The sequence below is a fragment of the Euwallacea similis genome, chromosome 16 (assembly GCF_039881205.1).
Source record: "Euwallacea similis isolate ESF13 chromosome 16, ESF131.1, whole genome shotgun sequence".
Lineage (NCBI taxonomy): Eukaryota > Metazoa > Arthropoda > Insecta > Coleoptera > Curculionidae > Euwallacea > Euwallacea similis.
This window is the reverse complement of record NC_089624.1, coordinates 589,892-613,477: the sequence shown is the minus strand read 5'-3', so window position 1 is coordinate 613,477 and position 23,586 is coordinate 589,892. Positions and strand designations below refer to the sequence as shown.

General features: G+C 35.4%; 1 protein-coding gene across 2 annotated transcripts; it reads left to right on the top strand.

Moving 5' to 3' along the window:
* The first annotated feature begins 1,065 nt into the window (after positions 1 to 1,065).
* Amph (amphiphysin) lies at positions 1,066 to 23,578 on the top strand. Of its 2 annotated transcripts, XM_066397952.1 has the most exons (8): positions 1,066 to 1,328; positions 15,376 to 15,511; positions 15,664 to 15,854; positions 17,441 to 17,713; positions 19,206 to 19,359; positions 19,644 to 19,961; positions 21,621 to 21,763; positions 21,893 to 23,578. In XM_066397952.1, exons 1-8 carry the CDS (start codon positions 1,260 to 1,262, stop codon positions 21,968 to 21,970), a joined length of 1,362 nt encoding a protein of 453 aa, XP_066254049.1. In that variant the 5' UTR covers positions 1,066 to 1,259; the 3' UTR covers positions 21,971 to 23,578. The 2 variants fall into 2 exon arrangements, with proteins under 2 accessions (XP_066254049.1, XP_066254050.1); XM_066397953.1 differs by lacking the exon at positions 19,644 to 19,961 and having other exon boundaries at positions 1,067 to 1,328.
* The last annotated feature ends 8 nt before the right edge of the window (positions 23,579 to 23,586 follow it).

Below are 23,586 nucleotides of genomic sequence, written 5' to 3'. Positions count from 1 at the left end.
GCCTTACATAATTTTAAGAAGAAAGTGTGTAAATTAAAAAATCAAATAGGAAATATAAGAAGGTAAGGCAGCAAGAAGAGAAGGTAGGTGTATCTAAAAAATACTAAAAACAGGATAAAGACTTATCAAGTTATGAAACTAAACTTGACTTTTTAAAATTTATGTGATATATAATTAAATTGTCATAAAAAATATAAAGGTTATAAAAAAGTCTTAAAATTTTCACCTCGCTCAGTGGATTTTGCACTGCAGGTTAGTTGAGTTTGGGTTCGATGGGATTTATGGTTTTCACAGAATCTGGAAAAGATCAGAAGTCTAATAAACGCTTCCAGGACTCAATTTAAGAGAAACAATGATTACATCAAAACGCTTAAGTTTATTGTTTTTAGTTCTCTCGCTACGGGGGGTTTCTAAAAATTTGACATTTGGAAGAGGACCCTATAGAGATGATTAACATTTCATTGAGACACTTTTTTGAGAAGAATAGTTTTCTAAAAGAAGTAAAATCATAGATTACTTCCTTGTCTAGATATTACAGTTTATATTATAAATCTTTGTAATTGGAGATCGGGCATCGTATATTAGTTTTTTAATTTCTCCTCTAGATGCTGAGAAAATCTCGATTTTGGACCACCCTGTAAACCTACTGGGTGACAAAAACCGTTATACACCCATAGTGTGCTTTTATCGAAGGCTGAAAAGGCTCTACTTCGAAATACTGGGGTGGTGTGAGATATTTTAAACTTTCAACAGAGTCTACTTATACACTCCCGTATGAATACATCACGCACCCAAGTAAGGAGTCTCTCGTGTTTAAAAAAACGCAAGATACCGATGATGTGAAAGTAAAACCTGTCCAGCCGGCCCAACGGTTCATACGTCCGCTTAAGTACTTGTCCAACAATGCAATTTGAATGATTACCTGCTACGCTATTCGCGATCTAAAATATATGTCAAGTGGGTACCTCGACACCTACATACTTTCAAGTAAAGGTAAAATTCCGGAAACCTTTGGCAACACCGTGTTTACCCAGTTTTCAGCCTAGCCTAGTTTACCGTTAGAGAACCTGAGCCGTTTGACGAATGCATGCAACTACCAGCAGCCACTTCTCGCTTCTTTCAGTGGTCGGCAATTCGCTGTGGTGTGCGAACGGGTCAAACGTAAACGTATTCGCCGTGCCGCGTAGCCGCCGCTTCACGTCAACTCATACGAAGTGTTGTGGGAAGTGCTTATAACGTACATTTAAATTTTCGGAAAAATGGCGGAAAGTAGAGGATCCTTATTGGCCAAATCCGTACAAAAACACGCAGGACGTGCGAAAGAAAAGGTCAGTGACAAGTTTCAATACAAAATTTCCCAGTTATCATACAATTTTAAATCATCTGTCGATCCAACTGGACGCATTTATGAAGCGACGGCGCTGTTGCCGTTGGCTGGTAGAGGGCCAAGTTTTTGGGGAAATTGATAAGCCGGCTTTCGCTTCGCAAAACCTGAAATAACTTTTTACCAAACTGGCCAATGACCTAATTTATGCGAAGTTGGAAAATTATGTCTTGCTATCAAGCCCACATAGTGCGGAGATGAATAATCGGCCTTAGTGTCATTTTGTCGCTGCCACACGGAAAAGTAAAAATATACGGAATATTAGAATCTATTATTTATAAATAACCTTGGCGCGCCTATTTGAGATTTTCGTTCGTGCTTTCGTTGTCGTGATTTTCTGTATGCTTCGAATTTTCAAATGTTACTCAACTCGATCATTCCGATTGTTCGCATAATTCATTTATGTACTGAGCGGGATTTACTAAAACGGGTAAAACATGAGAGATGCTGATGTACCAACCACTGCATACTTGTTTTATAGTTCAATAGGTCTGCAAATCATCAGAGAATGGCGTACTTTACTGAAAGAATGGAAGAATAAATTTGGATTTTTCTTAAACATACAGGATGTCCTTTTCTGGAGCTCAGATATCATATCAGGATCTCGGTAATCATAAAAGATAAGAGATCGGTTAAATTTGGGCAAAATTGCGCAATTTGAAGTTCAAGAATATGCCTTTTTAAATTCAAAAAGTTGTTATAACTGAAAATTGAAATTTTGGAAAAACGTTTTTATTTTTGCTTCAGTTTATTTGGCGAGGCAATTCAAAATGATTGACACTTCGTTATTGCAACATTTCTTCTTCTATGAGGTGGTGCCATAGTTGAAATCCGACGTTTCTTTTCGATAACTGTCGTCAATCTAATTTTTTGAGGGGCGCCATTTTGGATTTTCGCATTTTCGAAATCAGCTTATTTTTTTATCATGATGAGGTATCAGAAGTGAAGGTTTAGTCTTGTAGTTTGATGGAAATCAAAAATTCTGTTTTTGCACATGGCACCTTGGAAATCAAACAAAAAGAAAATTTTAAGAGATGCTCAAAAGATTTACTCTCCCCTTCCAAACATAGATCTATGCGTCTTCTTAAATTCTACACTAATAGCAGGCCATTAATATTCGTGGGTACAGATTTATAAATGAGGATTTTCAAAGTTTCCCATAAGTAATAATCCAATGGGGAATGATCTTATAAACGTGCCGGCCAACTGTTGTTTGAAATGACTACGAAGGAATATTTCAGACAAATAATTTGTCACTCTTCTAGTATTATGTGACAGAGTACCATCTTGTTAAAATCAAACCCAGGTAGGTTTTTATGAAGGAATATAATATTATCTTGAGCTGGTTGTTTTTCTGTATACCGCTGTAGGTGTTTTCGAAGTCATTTGCGTTGTGAAGCGTAATAAATTTATACTAATTTTATAACTGTAAGAGCTAAAGCTGAATCTACCATTCTAAGCGTACTAATAGTTTTTTTTCTTACTAGTACGGAAAGGGATCCTCTGCTGGGAACTTTACCGTATGTTTATTGCAGTTGACCGAACGACGCGAATCAAAGTTCTGTCAGCGATCGAGTTCAGTAAAGACACTTTCGTACGTGTTAGATACAATATTTTTCCTATATGTGTTAACATTGTTGTCTTCTCTAAGTTGAATTAAAAACTAGCATGCGGTAAATAATTAATGAGCACACCGGGGGTAAAAAAACCCTGAGATAAGCCGTTCCGCCAGGAACGGTGCCAGAAATATAGCGTGCAACATTATATCTATTCAAAACATTAATTAAAATAGATGCATTAATAAAGGAAGAAATACTCCTGTTTAATCCAGCATTCGTTCACTATCTTAATTCTTAAAAACCAAGCAAGGTACTATAGTGGTCATGCAAGCGAGCGGATTAAATATTATTACCATCGTTGCTTCAGTCAAAACAAAATTAAAAGCCTTTGATAAGTCCCAAAATGACATTAGATGATTGGCTTAGGTGATATCCAAATAAAGTCTTTCAAGAAAGGATGTCCATTTTCCTCTGGCCAAGAACCTATCTTAGAATTGAATCTTAATGGTTTTGTCAAAACCTTTTAAAAATGTGGGATTTTGTAACGCAACCAGTTCAGAAGCATTTCTTCTCTTTACAATTCTCAAGACGATTTTAATTTCCTGCATTTTAGTAGGCAGTCATAAAGAATAATAACTAGTTAGGTGAAGTACCCCGAGGATCAAATTGAGAATGAATCCGTGTCTCACTCACATCCGCAATTGTGCAGTAAAACATGTGTAAGACATGAGAAAAGAGATCTGAACTTCTGTCATTTATTGCGCTTTCTTCTGAGCTTTCTCATAACTCTTCACGTATCTCGTTGCTCATTGTACATTACCGAATCGAATATATCAATATATTCAATATTAGTTCCAATCGTTTCGGACTTGTATTAGTAACTGCGTTTTACTAATTTAACAATGTTTTTCTTCGTATAATATATTTAATAGTTGCTAGATGAGAGAAAAATAACATTATTCATACAGTACTTTCTAATAAAATACAATAGACAAAGGTTACTGGATGAGGTCTATAAAATTTTAATCATCTAAAGCTGCCTCATCCTGGACCTAACTTTCTTTATAGCAAAGGTTCTACCAAACACCAAAATTTCATGATAAATCTAAACAAGTATGCAAATTTTTAGCGGTAAAATCTTTCTCTGCTTATAAGCCATCATAGTTCCTGGCTTATGTTTTTTCTTCAGAGGTTTAATATAATATGGCTTCTTGGTCTCCCGCGTTAAATAGATAAGTTCAACAGTTTCTGTTTTAAAAATAGTAATAATGATCATTGCAGCAGGAGATGATGTGATTCTAGACTTGGAAGAATTAGTGGATTATTCTTTTGAAAAGTTTTAGATATTGATGTATGGTGTGGAGAGTTGAAACAACTTTAGAATTAAGATTTTTTAAAATTTCTCCTTTTTTATTACTCCTCAACTTCTCTCTCTTTCGCCGTTTGGAGCAGGTTGCTCAAAATTGATCGATTTCAGAAGTGTTCTTAGTTTTTAATTTTAGGAAATTTGTTGCTTTTGGTGTGCGACTCACGCGCTGAGACAATTATTTAGTAATGTTAATGGACAATCAAATTCTAGCTTTGTTTTATGTACATTTTTTTATATTCCTGTTATTGATTTCCTTCAAAGATTGTAAAAAATTGGGAAACCATTGGGAGTTTCAGCGCGATTGGAATTATAACTTTTTTTCATAAACATGATGTGAGAACAGCACACATTTGTGAACCCGAGACAGAAATTGATGTTCAGTGTGTCCTTTGTTTTCGGTTTCAACCTCACTTTGATATTAACTTTGAACATTAGGAATTCATTAGGATATATTCTGTTAGTGGGGATCAATGTTATTTTTCCACTTAGTCATTATCATCGAAGTTCTTTAATGTGTGTCCCCGAGAAAACCTATGTTTGTCCAAATCCGGATTCTTTGATTCCTCACTTTAAACCATATTTATTTTACCAGAAGCGTTAAACGTGGTTCGCTTGCAGTGTGTTTTCAACTGTAATTAAAATGCAGATGTAAATCCAATCATTGTCAGCTAAATCTTATTACTTTGAATTTACTTGCATTGGTGGCCGTGGTATTGGCATAAGTTTTGAGACGTATTGTGCTGCCAAATTATCCCCTAAATTTGAATGTTTTGTATTTCCTTTGTTTTTCACATACCCCGATTAATATATTAGTTAATATATCAAAACGAGCATAAAATTCTCTGGTCATTGGGATCTTTGAACTGAGCTGCGAATGGATGAAAGCAAAATTTGTCGTCAATGGAAAATTACATTTGAGGAAGTTGTTCCTCTATGTTGCCATTAGTGTCAAAAGCCTTCTGTTTGGATTTTCTCGTCTAGTGATTTTTTATTATTTATGCGTTAGAGTATGTTAAAATTTAGTTGCTGCCTTTTGCCTTTCCGTCTATGGGTAAATGTTCCCACAAACACAGTCTAACTACCCAAGGCAAACCTTACTGTCTCTAGAGAGACCCCGAACTCACTCTTTTGGTGATGTAGATAAGCAATATCCCACATTACCTACCTCATGACTGTTCAAAAAAAAAAATCTCTATTTCTGATTAATCCGTAAATACTACATAGTTGAACCCCGAAGTCATATAGAGGGAAAAGCTTTACCTTTTCCTGGACGTTAGTTAGGGTGGTAGAGAGGGGGGGGGGGGGGGGGGGGGGCTCGCAAATGTGATTAATTTTTTACGTAACTGCATGACCGGACGTTAAGGAGTGAGGAGTTTAGGGACATGTATATTAATGTAGGGTTCTACATTTCCTAAAAAAAAAATTAAATCGAATGATTTGTCTAGAAGTGTGAAGGCCTTTGCCTTTGGTTCACCCCCCTCTGAATCCGCCACTCAAGAAAGATAAATCAAGTTCAATAATTGCAAAATGGAAATTTTGCGAGCTAATCAGTTTTGCGGCTATTCCATTAATTGCGAATTCTTATTTAGTACTCCTATGTAATATATTTCTGGCTTCATACGGCAACGTTGTCTACCTGCCCGTGCAACAGGTCTTTCAATGTTTGACCTCCATCTTTAAAAACAAACGCTAAGCGCAGTGTTGCCATTTCCTGCTTGAACAATGTTATATAATCTAGCTTCCAAGGAGTTTGTACTAATTGCTATGATTTTTCCTGAAATGTTGGCAATTTAGAAACAGCAAAAGTCTTTAGCGGACGACATTTAGAATGATATTGATCTGATCTGAATATTTTGAAAATTGGCCTGACTTTGATCTCCATTGAACATACCTGAGGTTAATGTCATTTATACGTCAATATCGAACTTATGGTTGTTAGGGTGACAGTTCAGGTATACGACCAGATATTTGAAATATGACAACAGCGCAATGCTCAAGTATTTCACTTGGTAGGTACTTTATCGCACCTACTATGGTCGACCGAACAATTTTACAATTTGGTCCAAGTTTGCTAATTTTCAATTTACGGTCACATAGCGACCTTCATCAATTTCAAACCGAGCGACCACCATTATGGTTTGTTGATTATGGTACCAGCGCCGCATTATCAATTTTCCGCCATTTGTTACACCAATAAATTCCTTACAATGAAATAACTCGAACCTGCAAAATGTTGAAAATTCAATGCGATATTGCTTCTCGAACCAACAGGTGTAAATTCAAAGTCCATCAACAAAATTATAGCTCAAAAATTAGGAGGTAATAGGAATCGGTAAAAAACAAGTTACATGACATGGGTACAGGAGTACGTACATATCTAAAATATGTTGACTAGCATCCATTAGAATTTTGCCTTAATGGAGTGGTAATGGAAAAGTTCTATGTTAACAGTTAGTTAATAGTCTTGAAGATATTTAAAAATTAAAATAAGATAGCTATCCGCACCTTAGCGAGGCCATAAATGTCCAGTTTACCTATCTAAGGAGGAGACGAAATGTGCTTCTAAGAATTAGGAATTTTCATCTTAACAGCCCACCCATTCGACGGTCGATGTCCTTTATTTCTCCGGCCTTAGTCCACTACCAGAGAAACACAAGAGTGTGTGGTACTACTTTATGGGAATCTGAAATCCGTAGGTGCTGAACCAGACGGGTCACTCCTTTTATGGTCAAGTAAATCAACCCAGAATGTTCAATCTCTTATGAAATATAAAAAAAAAAATACGTGTTTCAGTGGTAGATAGTTAAATGACTCGAGCTTTGAATTGGCTGTAAAAACTAGGCGTGTGATGATAATGGCAATTGAAACAATGAGAAAGTGCATCGTGATGCACTTAAAATGCTTTAGTGTCGAGATAAAAATAGTGGATATGGAAGTAACATTAGCGTTTCAATTATCGTTGAAGTTAGAGCGAAAGTTTCTCATTAGCAGGATTACAAAAGAATATTAACGCACCTGCTGCTTCTCTTGATAAAACCAACGCTGTTTACCTTAACAATTTTACCTATTTTCACTACTCTGTTTGCCTACATCATATACATATATACAAATTTGTTTTTATCGTTATCAGTTCAACATTGACTATACCACATTAACGATTACCAATCGTAATCTTCTAATTTTTGCAACGTATTTTATGCTTTCAAATGCAATAAGTTTTAATTAACAACCAATTAGCTCTATAAGCATTATTGTCATTTCCATGCAATAAAACTGAGAATCAGACGTTATTTCGAGAGGGTTTCTAGTACTAACGTGAAGAAGTGCACATCTATTTGTGCGATCTGTTTGTATTGGCAATTGCATCAGGATGAACTTATTTCTAGCTGGAAAATGTCATTATTTATATTTAGAATTAAGGTTTTTATCGGAATGAAGACCATTGAAGATCACTTTAAAGTGCCATATAATTCGAATTTTGTTTTTGCAATTTAATATCAGCAGTATTTTTTGATTGATGTACATTTTTTTACATTGAAGAAACAGAAGAGTTTCCTTACGTCACTTTTACAAAACAAAAACTAGAGCCCAGAACCTAATGCAGACAATTTGGGGGGTACGTGGGAACACGACTTGTGTATACCAACTCAAGAATCTCTCGCAGGTACTCAAGGTCTCTCGCAAGTACTCTTATACGTCCACAGCGCTTCTTGATTTGGCCCAGGATGTGCTCACGCCCGGATAGTTTGGAGCCCACGAGATACATTACTAGTGTTTTCTTTCTCTGGAGGTTGCTATATTTTGCTTCAAGGTACGTGGGAATATCAATGTACAGGACAGGAAGATCGGAAAGCAGAAGTTAAATTGCATACTGTGTTAAAGAAGATAAATAAAAGGTATACGTGGGAATATGGCTTATTTGTACCAAATGAGAAAGAAATTCACGGGTCTGTCTCTTGCGCGACATTAAACATTTGAATGTTGCTTGGAACGTATTTTTGATCTTCACTTAAAGGTCAGGAGGTACGTATATGAATCATTCGTGAGAAGAAGACCGAAAAGCAAGAGCTCAATTTGAAATATTCGATATTTCCAAGGAACCAAAACGATTATTTGCTACATGGTAGAGCTTGGAATTCGTTGGTACTTCCAAACGAGACATGTAGGATGATTGCTTAGTGGATGGAAATATCGGAGACTAGTGCGGCTCAACTACAATTATTTTCTCTTTTGCCTTATCTCGGAAATCCTGGAATCATGTGTATTCTATAGACAAGCTTGAACATAAAAAAAATTGTATTGCATAATTTTATGTAATGAGTGCTATTTTGCGGGACGAACAAAGCAAGATCCCGCGATATGACTCAAATTTTAGACATCATTTTTTGGATTTTTCTCTGCAATGAAGAAATCATTAGAAAATAATTGACATATTCAAACTAAGTTGTATATTTACAGATCCGTACCAACCATTTGTTAACTGAGTTATGCCAACTGAAATGGCTATCTGCTTTCAGTATGTGACTAGTTGCGACATGAAACCCGGTTAGTCACTAGTTTTGACTAAGGAAACGCTCATTTTGTTAGTGGAAATTAGAAAATAGGTATGTGATACTATCTACTGAACATCTACTACATATATGGAACTAACCAGTTAGGAAACGCTCAGTTTTGTGTAACGAGTGAGATTCTGAGAGGGTGAAAAATCGTCGAGATTTCCTAACCTGTACATTTCGGCGAGTGATGATTGTATTGGCTTGTATTTTTTTATTTCTGAAAAATGTATAATAAGGTGTATTGCCGATGTCTCATCTCGTGGATCCTGCAAACCTCATGTATCTTTATGTACGCATTATAAAATTTAGTCTGTTCATTTTTTGCCATTCCGAGTGTTTTGAATATGAAGAAATAGAAGAGCAATTACTTTTGCGCAAACCTACAACAAAGTGCGCATTCCTTAATGGTTTTACGTTACTTCCATGAAATTTCGCGCGTTTGGTATTAAATTTCGCAATAACAGAACCGGAAGTTTTTGTCATGATTTTTTGCTTTTTCTTATTGAATTTGCAGTACAAATCACACCGATATTCACTTTATACAGTTCCATATTACATTTCATCCCTGCTTCCAATGAATCAGAAAAAAATTAAACTCAAGCCGTATTGCTTACATAAGATTTTGGATAAATACAGATAACATCGTATCATGAAACATTGCTGATATGATCGCTTTGTTGAAGAATGTCACCATTCTACGCAAGTGTGCAAACTTCGCAAGATAAAAACTTAATACTGCTTCATTCATTACAGTAATTAAGTAATGTATATTCATGGTTTAATCTACCTAACTGACCTTGAAGTTTAGGTCCTCACCTGACGTAAATGATACAGTTCGTGGTTAATTAATAGAGACTACAAGTTACATCGAGGATTTCATTGTTTGGCTTGTAATGTGACAAAATTATGTAAATAATCATCTCGGCGAATGTGTTAATTACGTAACACATCGTAGAGCACATGAAAATATACTGGATGATTGCATTCTCTCACTTTTTGAGAGATTGTGTTTAATTAAGTAATATTTTTAAAGGTGTATAAAAAACATACGTAGAAGCATTCAATTCGTCCGTAATTTTGAGCACGTGCGGTTTAGTCATTGCTCTTTGTATGATAAAAAAATCAGTTACCTACGAGCTGTTATTCAGTGCATAAAACGTGATAAACAGATGGGTGGTTCCAGGCAAAATTTAAGAATACCAATATGGTTCTGCTTTAAGCTGAACACAAATGCTGCTGGAAACCACAGAAATGACTGATTCAGGTCGGGGAGATAATCCTGTGGGTGCTTCAACTGTTAGAAGGTTGTTTAGGAAGTTCTGTGAGGGAAATTTTTGTCTTTGGGACGATCCACGTCCGGGCCTAGAGGAGTTGCAGTCAAACTTTGCTGGACGAAAACCCATGCTAAACTGAAATAAAACTTGCAGAATCGTTAGGAATGACTCAACAAGCAATTTCTGTTCGATTGCGTGTAGTGAGAAAGATTCAAAAGGATGGGTTTCTCACGAGGTAACCGAAGATGACAAATATCGAAGAGGTGACATCTGCACTCTCTTTTATACAGAGAATTTGCTTTCTCGGCCTAAAAGAAAGAATTTTTTGCACAAAATTATTACGGGAGATGGAAACTGGATACCGTGTGACAAACCTAAGCGTAGAAAAGCATGGGTTGATCTAGGCCGGCCATCCACATCAGTTGCAAAATCGAATATTCATGCCAAGAAAGTTTTAGTATGTGTCTGGTGGAATTGGAAAGGAGTCATTTACTGTGAACTTCTGGAATCTGGTTAAACTATTACAGCTGAACGTTATCAGGCTCAAATAGTCAAATTAAGCGAAGTTTTGGAGGAAAGACAACCGCTTACGGGCCATGAAAGTCAGAAAGTGATATTGCTGCACGATAATGCTCGTTCGCATACAGCAAAACTGACCTAGGACTAATCTTCTTCTTAAGCTGGGAAATTCTCCAGCATGCGGCGTATTCTCCAGACTTGGTACCTTCCGACTTCCGCTTATTCAGGTCAATGCAGGCTCATCTAGCTGACCAGCGGTTCTTTAAGATGTTTGAAAATGGCTCGACATCTATTTTGCTTTGAAGCCATTAAATTTCTATCACGAGGACGTTCATCTTTTAACCGATCAATGGCAAAAAAACCATAGATAGTAGCGGAAATTATTTTGATTATTAACGTTTCCAATAAGTATGCTTTTAACGACGCTTGTAAGAGCAGAAGAACATTGCTGTGTAACAAGTATAGACACTGAGAGCTCATTGAAAACCAAACGTCTTAATAAAATCCACTGCAAAAATGAAAATGAATTGATGTAAAAATTTATGAACGCGATTTTTTTTCTAATAATTCATGAGACCTCCATTTCATATACATCGGGGAAGTCTTAAGTTTCAGTGCATTAATAATTTATGGCTTGAAACTTTTATTTTAGGCATTATATTTTTATCCGGCTCTGCACAAAATTCCGGTTACCTTGTAACATCTGGATGTCCATCGCCTGTAAATAATGTATACCCATCACAAGGTAGTTATTTTTCTAATCTATGGCAATATGTTAGACTTACGTTAACGCCATCCAATATAAAAACATATAAAAATCGACGGTGGTGCAATAAATTTCGATGAGGAGCTAAGATCAAAAGTCGCAGAGACTTGTTTATATTGCAAACTATATTTTTAGACTGTAACTTGAAGGTTGCACTTATTTTCGTCATAAATTAGGATAGCAATGCTCCATTACTATGAACTAAGTTAATAATAACCAACTATTGAACTTTAAAAGCAATTGCCAGTCTATGAGAGAGTTACGGGGAAACTTCTGCTGGAACTGCTGCTGTTTTGGGTTGGAAATCCAGGAACACACTGTGCATAACAGCTGAAACTGAATTTGGCCAAAATCCAGATATTTCGTAATGCAGCAATTTTACCGAGGAGTATTAATGGAGTTTAGGCAATGGCACTGAACTGATAATTAGTGGAGCATCCTGGGTAACATATTAATGAAGTTGAAGCGAATTAATCATATACGTATTTTTATTATACGATTTATCATAATAATACTGCCTGAAATATTAAAACTTTTTTCAAAAACATCCATTTTTTTAAAATAGTTTGTTCTCCCTGAATACCAAAATGAAAAACGATTTTGCCATCACGTCTCATTTTTTAGCGATAGATAAATTTTGCAATTTTTTGTCATGCTTCTGTTGTAGTCATAAAAACAGAAATAATGTAATAAATTAACCAGCACTTAAATATATCCCTCACTTTTTTTACAATTATCCTATTCTACAATTATCTTAATGAAGCAAACCTATTACAAACCGTTGTATACCATACGTAGCAGGAATATTAGACCAAATCAAACCATTAGGAAATTAATTTGCATTTTTAAAACGCTCTATATCCGCAACGAGGAATGTAATAACATAATAAACCTATAATGCTTCTTTTTTCTTACTTTTTTGCCGAAGAGTCCCCCCTCCCCTTCACCCCGCCACCCTCGTTAGCTGCGTTTCCGATTCACTTGTATTATATTGGAAGGTCGTTTTTAGACATACTTCGTACATGGATAAACGTGAAAAATTTATGGAAATGCAGGGATGTATAATAAATATGCGAAAATGTGGGAAATTCCGAGAAATCTGTGAACGCATTAGAAATTATGTAAGCAAATGTATAATACATACATACAGGGTTATTGACTGGATTTATGTTTCGACGATTACGCTATCGGTCGTATTTCGACTAGTTAGTGGCTTTGGTTCACGTTGTAGGAAATGGTTTAAGTCAGCAAATTTTGTCAAAATAACGTTTATTTTTCCTTGGTTTTGTGTTTAATTGGCGATTATTTAAGGTGTAGCGCGCCACTGATTTCTTGAAATTGCTAATTTCTTCATTTAAAAGGAGACTTTATGGGTTACAGTTAGTTTAAAAGTGAACGAATTAATGGATATGTATCCTGTATTTTATAATATCCTATAAACATTTTTCCACTGTTTATGCTCTCAATGGGGCAATAGGCCCAATTTATCCACATCTGTCCTTCAAATCGTGGCGAAAGCTCTGATAATTTATTGTCTGACATTATTAAACCTCATCTTGTGCCGCAAACACATCAAGAGGTTTACGATCAATATAATACTCCTTTTACATCTTCTTCCCCCTCGTGAACAATTTCACGTTATCATTAATAAATTCTTCAATTAAATTTATTTTAATATTCACCTAGAACCTTTCGCTTATGACTCCCGCGAAAACTATCCTAAAACCTCTACGTTAAGGAACTGAGACCAATTTCAATTCTAATAATGTTTTGGCAGTTTTCCAATCTTGCCATTCGTCTTGACGATTCTTTACTTCTGTCTGGGTAGACGACAATACAATTTTATAATTAGTTACATTGGTGAAGCCTGATTGGAGAAACTTGTTGTGTCTGAAATTCGTTTTTAATGGCTCCATTTTCATCTACCAACAATATTAACTCCTTCAATGGCCGTGGAGTAATTAATTTTAGGCTCATTTTCCCAGGATACATAGCGGTGTAAATATAAATTTAAATAACGGGATAGCGGAAGGGAATTACGTATGCCTAAGTAGTGTAAATGAAATAAAGTTACAATGTTTCTCAATCTATTTCCCTTTATAAATGGTGGCCATCGATTTCTACTTTAAGTTGAATAACCTTCCGCCAGGCAATTTTATTGGATTCCACCAAGTCAGGTTTAATAATTATTAACCACCTGTACGTTAGCAACATTATCTAAACGTTGGTTTGCTGCAATAATCCCATACATAAAAAAAGATAAATGCGTAATATATTTCGTAATGTTGCTGCCAGACAATGTCTTTAGATATTACTTATATGCCTCTATTTTTATTGCTGAGCGTAATTACATGTTGAAGTATTTATTACGCATAAATTGTTACTGATAATTTCTCTTCGAATACGGCGATGATGCCTAGAGTCTTGAAGAGACTCTCGTTTAAGAGGGCGTGTTATATAGTAAAACTTGCTGTCCTGTTCTCTAAAACCAGGCCGGAATACAATCTGAAACCCCGTGAGGATACGTCGGATCACCTGGATTTTTAGTCGTTAGTGAAGCCTCTGGTCCAATGACCAACGAATTTTGAAGTTTGAATCTTGAACCACTTAGTGCTGACAGATCTAACATGTGAAAACTACAAGTACTTCATAATCGCGCCGTATATAGGGTGTCCCAAATAGAATGAGTTCCACAAGGATTATGGAAATGGTAAGAGATACAAGGTGATTCGAATTAGAAAGAAAATGCGCATTTTTGTGCCCGTGCAGAAAATGCCCTAAAATTAAAAATATATATATACAGGGGTTGTCAAAATATGAGCAAAAAACTGAGAACTGTGGATTTAAAAAATTATAAATTATGAATGAATCGTTCATTCTACGAAATTTGACAGTCCCTCTTATCGATAATTGCTAATCGAATGGCGTTCTCAGAATTTTTCCAGGCTTTCTAGATTTCGGGCAATTATATTCGACTTTGTTATTTCTTATGGCCGCCATATTGGATTTTGGTGGCATCGAGTAGGCAATAAATATATAAATATATATATATATATATTTTTTTTTTTTCGATTTTAGAACATTTTCTGAAAAGACACAAAAATTTGCATCTTTTTGCTAATTCGAATCGCCTTGTATTTCTTACCGTTTCCATAATCCCCATGTAACTCACTTTATTTGAGACGCCGCGTATATAATTTTTCCTTTATTAAATTTAATTTGATTTCATAAAATTGCAATAAACTTACCTAAATTAAACACAAATTAAATCCGAAACACAAAAGGACAACGCCGGTGACGGACGGTGACGTTTCATTTGATACAATTGACATTAGCTCTCTAAGTCAATAATGAGCTATAGACGTATCGTTATTCACCTGTTTTAGAAAAAGCCGAGAAATCGTATTTTACAGTTACAGTATTACACACCCACTAATGCTGCCTTTTAAAGCTACTAGTGGAAAAAAATGAATTTTTATTCTGAAATTGAAGAACTTTTACGCGACTGTAGATTACTGCAGAAACAGAATGACTTTGAACATATTGGAATTATAAGTGACTAGGTAATTAGGTAAAAAGTGCCTAGTCTGAGTGCCAAACATTTTCCTACTGTCTAAATAAATGAAACCTGTACTCGAGTGTGATGAACACTTTCACTAAAAACAGCAGTTATTACTACAATGCAAATTAACCCAACCCAATTCGTTATGCAAAAGCCATTGAACCAACTCTATACAACAACCCATGCAACTTAAATTCAATGTTCTACCATTGATATGGAAATCTACCTAATTTAATTTTCAAATTTTATTCTGGCCTGCTTAAACACTACTTCACCTTGAACGGTGGTAAGTTCCTAGACTTGACCGAAAAAATATTGCATTATTGCAAAACACCTTGACTTGCACTTAAATACTCACAATAAAAGGATATTTTTCATTGTTGCAGATTCTGCAGAATCTTGGGAAGGTTGATAGAACGGCAGACGAGATATTCGATGAGCATCTGCAGAACTTCACCAGGCAGCAAAACGCAGCAAATAGGCTACAGAAGGAATTTAGCAACTACATTAGATGTATTAGAGGTAACGTCATGCCCTAATGCCCAAGTGTCTTGAAGCGGAAACCGTTTCAGTGTAAAAACATGCAAATGTGCATTGTTTCCTTGATGTCATATAATTTGGATTGTTATTATACATTTTAAGTGGTCAAACTAATTATTATTTAATAACTGTAGCTACTCAGGCAGCTTCAAAGTCGCTTCTAGATGCCATAGGAGAGGTCTATGAAAGTCAGTGGACCGGTCACGACCAACTTTACATTTTAACTCAGTCAGGAGATAACTTGTGGCAGGATTTTAGTCACAAGTTGGCAGATCAAGTTTTACTGCCTTTGAACACCTATCAGTCACAGTTTCCTGAGATGAGGGTAAGTTGTGATTGTTTCAAGTTATTTAGGGTTTGGTCATGTTCCGGTCAGAACACGTGTCTAAGATTAGGAACACTGAGAAAGTTACTAAAAATATCTTTAGAAGTGTCACCAGCATGTCACTACTTTAAAGGAAATTAAATCTGAGCACTTATAGAGAGGCTGAGAGCTTGACACATGTCCTAAAGCCTCTGACGTAGATATTTTTTATATCGTGTTACGGTCAGATCAAGATGTTGTTAAATTTAGAAAATCCCCGAAAATGTCTCTAGAAATCCTATCGGTTCGCCACTGCCTTGCATCAAATGAACTTAAAGTTTGAGTAGGTGCTCTTAGGCCGAGTTGTTGAATCAGGACTCATTCGTGGGCCACCTAAAGCTGACCTTCGTAAATTTTGAGGTCCATAAGAAATGCATTGCGGCCTCAACAACAGCAATTTGAACCATAAACTTATTTCTTATGTTTCTTTGTAACATACGAGTGTCGGGTTTAGCAGAACCAGCCGAATCAACAACTCGGCCCATAGCTAGCCTTTACTAACCTAAACTTGAAATTTGTATTAAAGTCAGCGATGGAGCCTTTATTTGAAATAATTTTTCGGCCAAAGCAAACGTTTTTAAATTTAGAAACGTCCGAAAATGACTAAAAACGCCTTCAGCAATCGAACTGGCGCGCCACTGCTTTGGATCAAATTCAGCTTCAAATTTTGTCCAAAAACGAAAAAAGAAAATGTCGCTTTCTGCATCACATGACAACGTTGCTTTCTTAACCAAATTTTAATCCGTTGGGACTGAAACGTAAAGGCCGCACCTTCGTTAAAAAATGCAAATATAAGAAAGCGAGTAATTCTCGCATTAATTTGACGTAAAATTTCATCTGAGCTTACAATTTGTTACTCGCTTTCTTCAATTTCGTTATGTTTTTAAATCAGCATAAAAACATTGACACCTGTGTGTGTCATATGATGATTTATATGCAACAACTGCATTACTATATTTCGGGTTTATTTCATCAAATAAACGCGAAATATGTCAGACGCTTTGGACTCGAAATGTGTGTTAAGGCCACTGGCGCTGACACCATTTTAAATAATATTCCGGTTTACTACCTTCGGAAATCCTATCGGGGCGCTACTGCCTTCAAGCGAATAAAATTGACAAGGCAGTGGCGTTGGGCGTGTTTTAAAATTATTCCGGCCGGAACAAATATTGATAGATGTTAATGTGAGCATTGTTAATATTCCAACTAGAAATATCTCGTTTCATAATTCAAATCAGCGATATTTCCATTTCAGTGCAGTTTAAGCTGTAGAAATCGATTTTCGAGGCGTATTAGATATTTTTGACAAATTTAAACATAAGAAAATTGTTTAGGACGGAAATATCGACGTTTTTTACTTAATAAATGATGTTTTTTCCACCACTTTTGTTTCAATCAGGAAATGACTTCCCTGTTTTAAATAAAAAATCCCAAAACCTCTTTACGCATACCAGTGGCAAAAATTCACTCGTAAGTGACGACACTTGACGCGGTCAGAAAAACTCATTTGCTACTGAAAAAACGTTAAAGTACAATTTTTTTTGCAGAAAAAAATTGACAAAAGAGGAAGAAAACTCGTAGACTACGACAGCCAGAGGCACAATTTTCAAGCCCTGCAGACCAACATGAAGAAACGAGATGACTCGAAAATTGCCAAAGGCCGAGAGCAGTTGGAAGATGCCAAAAGGACATACGAGATACTGAATTCGGAACTCCACGACGAACTTCCTGCCCTCCACGACTCCAGGATACTGTTTCTAGTCACGAATCTACAAACGTTGTTCAACGCAGAGCATACTTTCCATTCTGAAACTTCAAAGGTGAGCGATATTTGTTATTGTTTCCTAAAAGAACTCGTAATATTGATGTATGATTAACGCACTGTTGTGAATAGAAAAATGAAAATGCAAAAATGATTCAGAGGATTTTCCTCGAAATTGGGAAATTTTGCCGAGTTTCAAATTAGCGGGAACCCAACTTAAAGTGGACGTTTACGTCGGTTTTATGGTAATTTATTTTATATATTTCCTTTCCGCTTGTCTGCTAGTAAAAGTTTATGGGTTAATAAAGTTAATATAAAGGTATTCCGTTCCAAAAACATGCGTCCCTGAAAGGACGCTTCTGTTTATTGTTACTTTCGAAATAGTGTATTTTGTTTCTCTGAGTTAGAAATTACGGTGGTATCATTGACGGCTCATTTATTTTCCATATTTTCTCCCCCACAAATAGCAATTGCTATATTCGAAGCTATGCAATATTTTATAGCTGCACAAAGTTATGGCAATTAAAACAGAATAATATTATTACGTTTTATCACTTTTCATTTTTAAATGTCGACCGTAAATCTCATTTCTGTTAAATGTTTATTTCACGCTTTCTTTGGTGGCTCTCTGTTCATCTTGCATTGTTTCCTCAATCCTCGTTGCGCCTACTTTATGCGTTTCAAGTATTTATTTATGCGTTCGCTCCATTTAATTCTGCCTTAAGTAAAAATAAAGCTTGAATTTTAGCCAGAAAATATTTTTCTTAATTTAGACAGAGATTTAAGTCATTCTGAGAGCTTTAAGTGATATTTAGCTTATTGTATCTGCAAGGATCTATTTATTTGCCTTAAAAATAAATACGTGCCTTTAACATTTGTTCGATATTTACGCAAACTGTGTTTAAAAACAAAACGAATTACGAGTAAATTTGTTTAACGTGAAGAAACTGTGTATAAATTGTATCTTATTGCGAGACGAGCGAAGCGACGTCGCTTCGCTCGTCTCGCAAAATCCCACTCGGTACATAAAATAACGCATTTCCTACATGGTAACATTAATAGCTATATTTCGAAAGTATGTTTACCATTTTAAATCATTTTATAAATGCATAAGTGAAAATGGGCGATATACGAAGTATTAACTGTTCCATGAACTCCAGTAAATCGTTAGCAAGGTAGTTTAGCTACGGCAAGCGCATAACTAATATAAATGTATTATAAAGTAAATGGTTTATGTTAACTTCTTTTCTATTTCTTTATGTAGAGATTATGTGCATTCAGCAATTGGCATCACGATGTGCCCCTGCATAAATTAAGATGCATAATTGAGCATTTATTTACTGCAGGATGCGGTAGTGGAGCAAATTTGTTGAGCGTCAGTATATCAATAATTTACTTGCCACCAAGCTAATTTGCAACCTGCAGGAGCAACAAAACTGCCTATTATACTTAATTTATGATTTGAAACGCCATATCAATAAATAAAAATTTACCAGCATTAATCGTCAATTTAATGAATTTTCGCCTAACGATTTCGTATTATCTTTCAGATCTTCAGTGAGCTAGAAAGTATTGTAGACAAACTAGCTACGGATAGTCAGCGAGGATCCTATAGTGTCAAGAAAACCAATGGAACCAACAGTCTTCCGAGATCCCCAGTAGTCAAAGATTCCTTGATCATTAACAGTTTGCCAACATCTCGAAGTGAGTAAAATTTGTGTGCAATTTCGTTTTTATTTTGCTTCTATTGTTGCTTCGCCGGTAAGTGTCCACTTTTTTACCCAACAAAATGCAGTTTTGTTGGGTAATACGACGATATATGACACCGAGGATAAATATACCTCATTAGTAAGTTGATTGTTATATAAATGTGCTCATACGAGCGGAAATTAAACATGATGTAGTATTCTAAAAGCGGATTCGTCGTTGGTATTAATTTGCAATAAATTTTCATATATGTCACTAACTACAAGGCTACCCTATTGCAGCCAATGACGTTGAAACCACAACACCCATTTCCAAATCACCAAAGGAGTCAGAACCCGCAAAAGTTAATAATTCCTTGCCAAGCAATGATACCAGCGATTCGGTACCCATTACTCCTACTAATAACTCATCGTCAGAGTCTAGTAGTCCCACCACGCCAAGCAGCCCCAGTTCAAAAGAGCTAACTAACACTAATTTGAGTTCGAACAATAACGCAGTGTGTGAGAATAATGCGGTTGAAACTAACAACAAACCAGCCCCCGAACGTGAAGCTAAGGAGAACCACAAGAGGTTGGAGGAGTTGTACGATATTCCGGCTGGTAAGTTACTTTTTCTGTACTTCCCTTAAGTAATAGTTATTCGAGCGTATGTGCAGGGTGTTTGAAGTTTTGTGATTTTATTTTTAAAGGGTGATTAACCGCCTCAGAAGGAGTCGACTAAACCAGAAGTACCGTAATAAAGTTGCATAAAAACCTCCATATGATTTCTTTAACGATTTATCAATAAATTTATTTCCTTTTTGATTATTCATTGAATGTTTGGCTGCTACCAGAAGTTTTTCATAATTGCCATGTTGTTGTATACATTGCTTAAATTTCGCAATTGAATTTTATTAATATTGCTAATGGCTTGTTGCACTAATTCTAAACACGTTTATGGAGATGCATGCCAAAATTCTGCTACAACAAGCCGGTTATACGGCGAGCGATTTCTTAATAGACTCGCGTCTATTCTGCAAAAATTTACTGTCCAAGTAATTAGAATTTGAAAGGTGCTTTTGTAAATCATTTAATTGGTCGTGGTTTTTATTCTGTGGCCTCTTCGGTCGCCCGATCTGACACCCCATGATTTTTATTTATAGAATCTTGTGAAGAATATCGGTATACATCGACGAAATGCGTGATATTTAAGATGTTTATAACCGTACTGAAGCAGCTGCGTCGACAATTCGAAGACAAGACCTAGGTCTTGCTGTAAATTGGATAACTATCATTTACTTAAAAATAGATTAATGGAAATTATTAATCGACAAATTGTTTGAAAAGTCATATCTCGGTTACTCTACAATTTTTATGATGGTCTTTTTGGTTTAACCGACTTCTTTTGAGTTCACTTCTTAAAACTAAAAATCAAGAGATTTCAAACACCCTGTATATGTCAGTTTTTATCTGATTTGCGAGCGGTAGTTCATGGACATTAAGCGTTGACATTGTTTTACATAATATTCTGGACATGAATAAGAGCGAAACGCATCATGAAAAAAGTTTGGTTGCTTGGAATGCTATAAAGTCTTACTGAGTTTAGAGAATATAAATTAACAGAAATTCCGATCTGTTCAAGCACAGATGGGACTGGAACTCTGAACACTATTTCAGAGAAAAATATTAAAGTTAGCCAGCGTAAAATTTCCGTTATTATGGAGTTGAAAATTCCCTAAGATAAATATGAACTAAATAGCTTCTTCGTATTAATGTCGCTTCTGCAAGAGATTTGTAGAGGAGTTTGTTGCCATCGTAAAGCTGCTACCCAAGTTATTGAAAAAAAAATACTATTTTCATGGAAACCCGAATGAAGGCTTAAGGCGGCCCTCTACTTTAGTTCAACCCTGGCTTACCCTAGAGAGGAAGAGCTTGTCATTTTGATAATTTTAATACCATCCTTCTCCTCCTTCTCCTCCTTCTCCTTCCTGTTCAAATACCGACTCTGCTTCGGAACTTGGCGATTCATTAGATTTGGGATGCTGCTCTGTGAACAGAGAAGTGAAGGAGTCCGAAATCTTTCCTGGGTTTTTGGAACCATGTTATCGTTCTTTCAGGTTAATTTTATGGTTGAAATCTGATTCATTACGAATATTTTGAGCACAATTTTGCGATATTCCTCATAGAGAGTAGACGAGCAACTCTACCGTGCTCTCTTACAATGTAAAATTATACATATTTATTATTATTACATATAGCTATTTTTTGTTGGACTTACAGGAGCCAGCACAGAGAATCTTCCTCCAGGCGTTCTTTATAAAGTGAAAGCCACTTACAAGTATAATAGAGAAGATGTGGACGAGCTATCGTTCGATGTGGGAGAAATAATTTCCGTCATTGAGTATGATGATCCTGAAGAGCAGGTAAGACTATCAAGGCACTGAAAAGTGAGAAGTTTTTCTCTTCTTTCAAACTTTTCTTTACCACACTGATATCCTTAAAGAAGCTAATATTTATCTTAGCTAATGTCTAAACATATTATGTATTTTCAGGAGGAAGGTTGGCTAATGGGCCTCAAAGATAACGGCGATAAGGGAATGTTTCCTGCCAATTTCACCAGGCCAATCTAATAAAGCACTAACGCGTACAAGTTACACACCATGTATTTTTTCGAATACTTTTTTGTTGATTTTGTTCTGGGCTTTGTCGTGGACAATTGTAGATTTGCAGCTATGTACCAAGCTAATTTGGATACATCGTGAACTTATTTGTGCTAGTACGAATGAGATTGCGTAGGTTCGAAGATAGTTTTATTGAATTTCGCCTAATGGAGCCGTACATCGCATTTAGACAGGGTGTTTCGATTGCTCGGTAGGAGACTCTTATCCAACCTCAAAGTAAAATAAAGCACTTTGCTGACTTTATGTTATTAAGCATTTTTGTTGTAATTTCAAATTCTCTTGATGTGTTTAGTGGAGTGTTTTTGTATTACCAGTTTAGGTCTCAAACAAACATTGAGTTTTTAATTAAATAACACATTTTTTTCAGGAAAATTATTGATTGTTAAGAACTAGATAATTCGTGCTATGGCTGACGAAATCCGATGGAACGAACTTAACATCAATTTTAGATTATCTGGGGGTATATCCATATAATCTGGCTGAAAGATTTCGATGGATATTCCAAGTCATTTTAGGCCCTTTCGCTCTCAAAGGCAACAAGAGAATCCATTTAGCCTAATTTCATTACCTGTAAATGTAATCGTTAGCAGGAGTCACGAAAAATCGTAATAGCCATCAGTACATTTTCAATAGAATTGTCAACTAAATAGATTTTTATTGAGTTATGCGACATATTCTTGATATTATATTTATGTTATTAATTAGAGGAATTGTGGAATCGGAAAGAAAGATATAGAGAAACTCTTATAAGAGACCGTGGTAAAACTCATTAGCATCAATAATAATCCTTAACTGTCTCTATCTTTAAAGCTAATAATTAATTTATAAATGTCCTATTTATGCATTACTGATGTAATATGATGTGTATCGAAGTGCCTAAAGGCGACTTACTTAGTGCCAAGTTTTTGAAATTTTACAAGTTTTTATGATATATCAGAAGTAAATCAAGATGATCAAATGAAAGGACAATATCAATCATTTACCACAATTTCAATTATCGTTATTATTGTAAGCCATGTCTAATTATGTGAGGTGAAAATGTGTATAGTATACAATATATTACATACCTAAGTACTTACTTATTCGCTAATATCACGAAGATTTACTTTATACATATTAAGATTTCTAAATGGATGCATTGCGTACTATGTCCAACTCTCGAATGGTTATTTAATATTATGTAAATATAAATCTCGACTATATTAACACTATTTTGAATCGTAATTGTTATCCATTAAAACCGTTTATATATTATTAAATACTCATTAATATTTTGTGCTAATAACACACTTTTATCCATGTTAAGTTTGCCAATGTTTTATTTTGTTTTCTATTTGCGTGCATTTGTTTATTATTTAATATTTTATACAGTGTGAATAGGTTTTGTCATTTTATCTACTAGTCATCTAAGGTGTTTGCTCAAATCCTGTTCGTGTTAATTTTCGCAGTTACGTTGTTTTCAAATTCACTTCCGGCGCCATCAAAAGAATTCAAGTGAAGCTAAAAGAGATCTAATATATTTAATATTTATTTTAAATATAAAAATAAGGATTTAAATTCGTTCG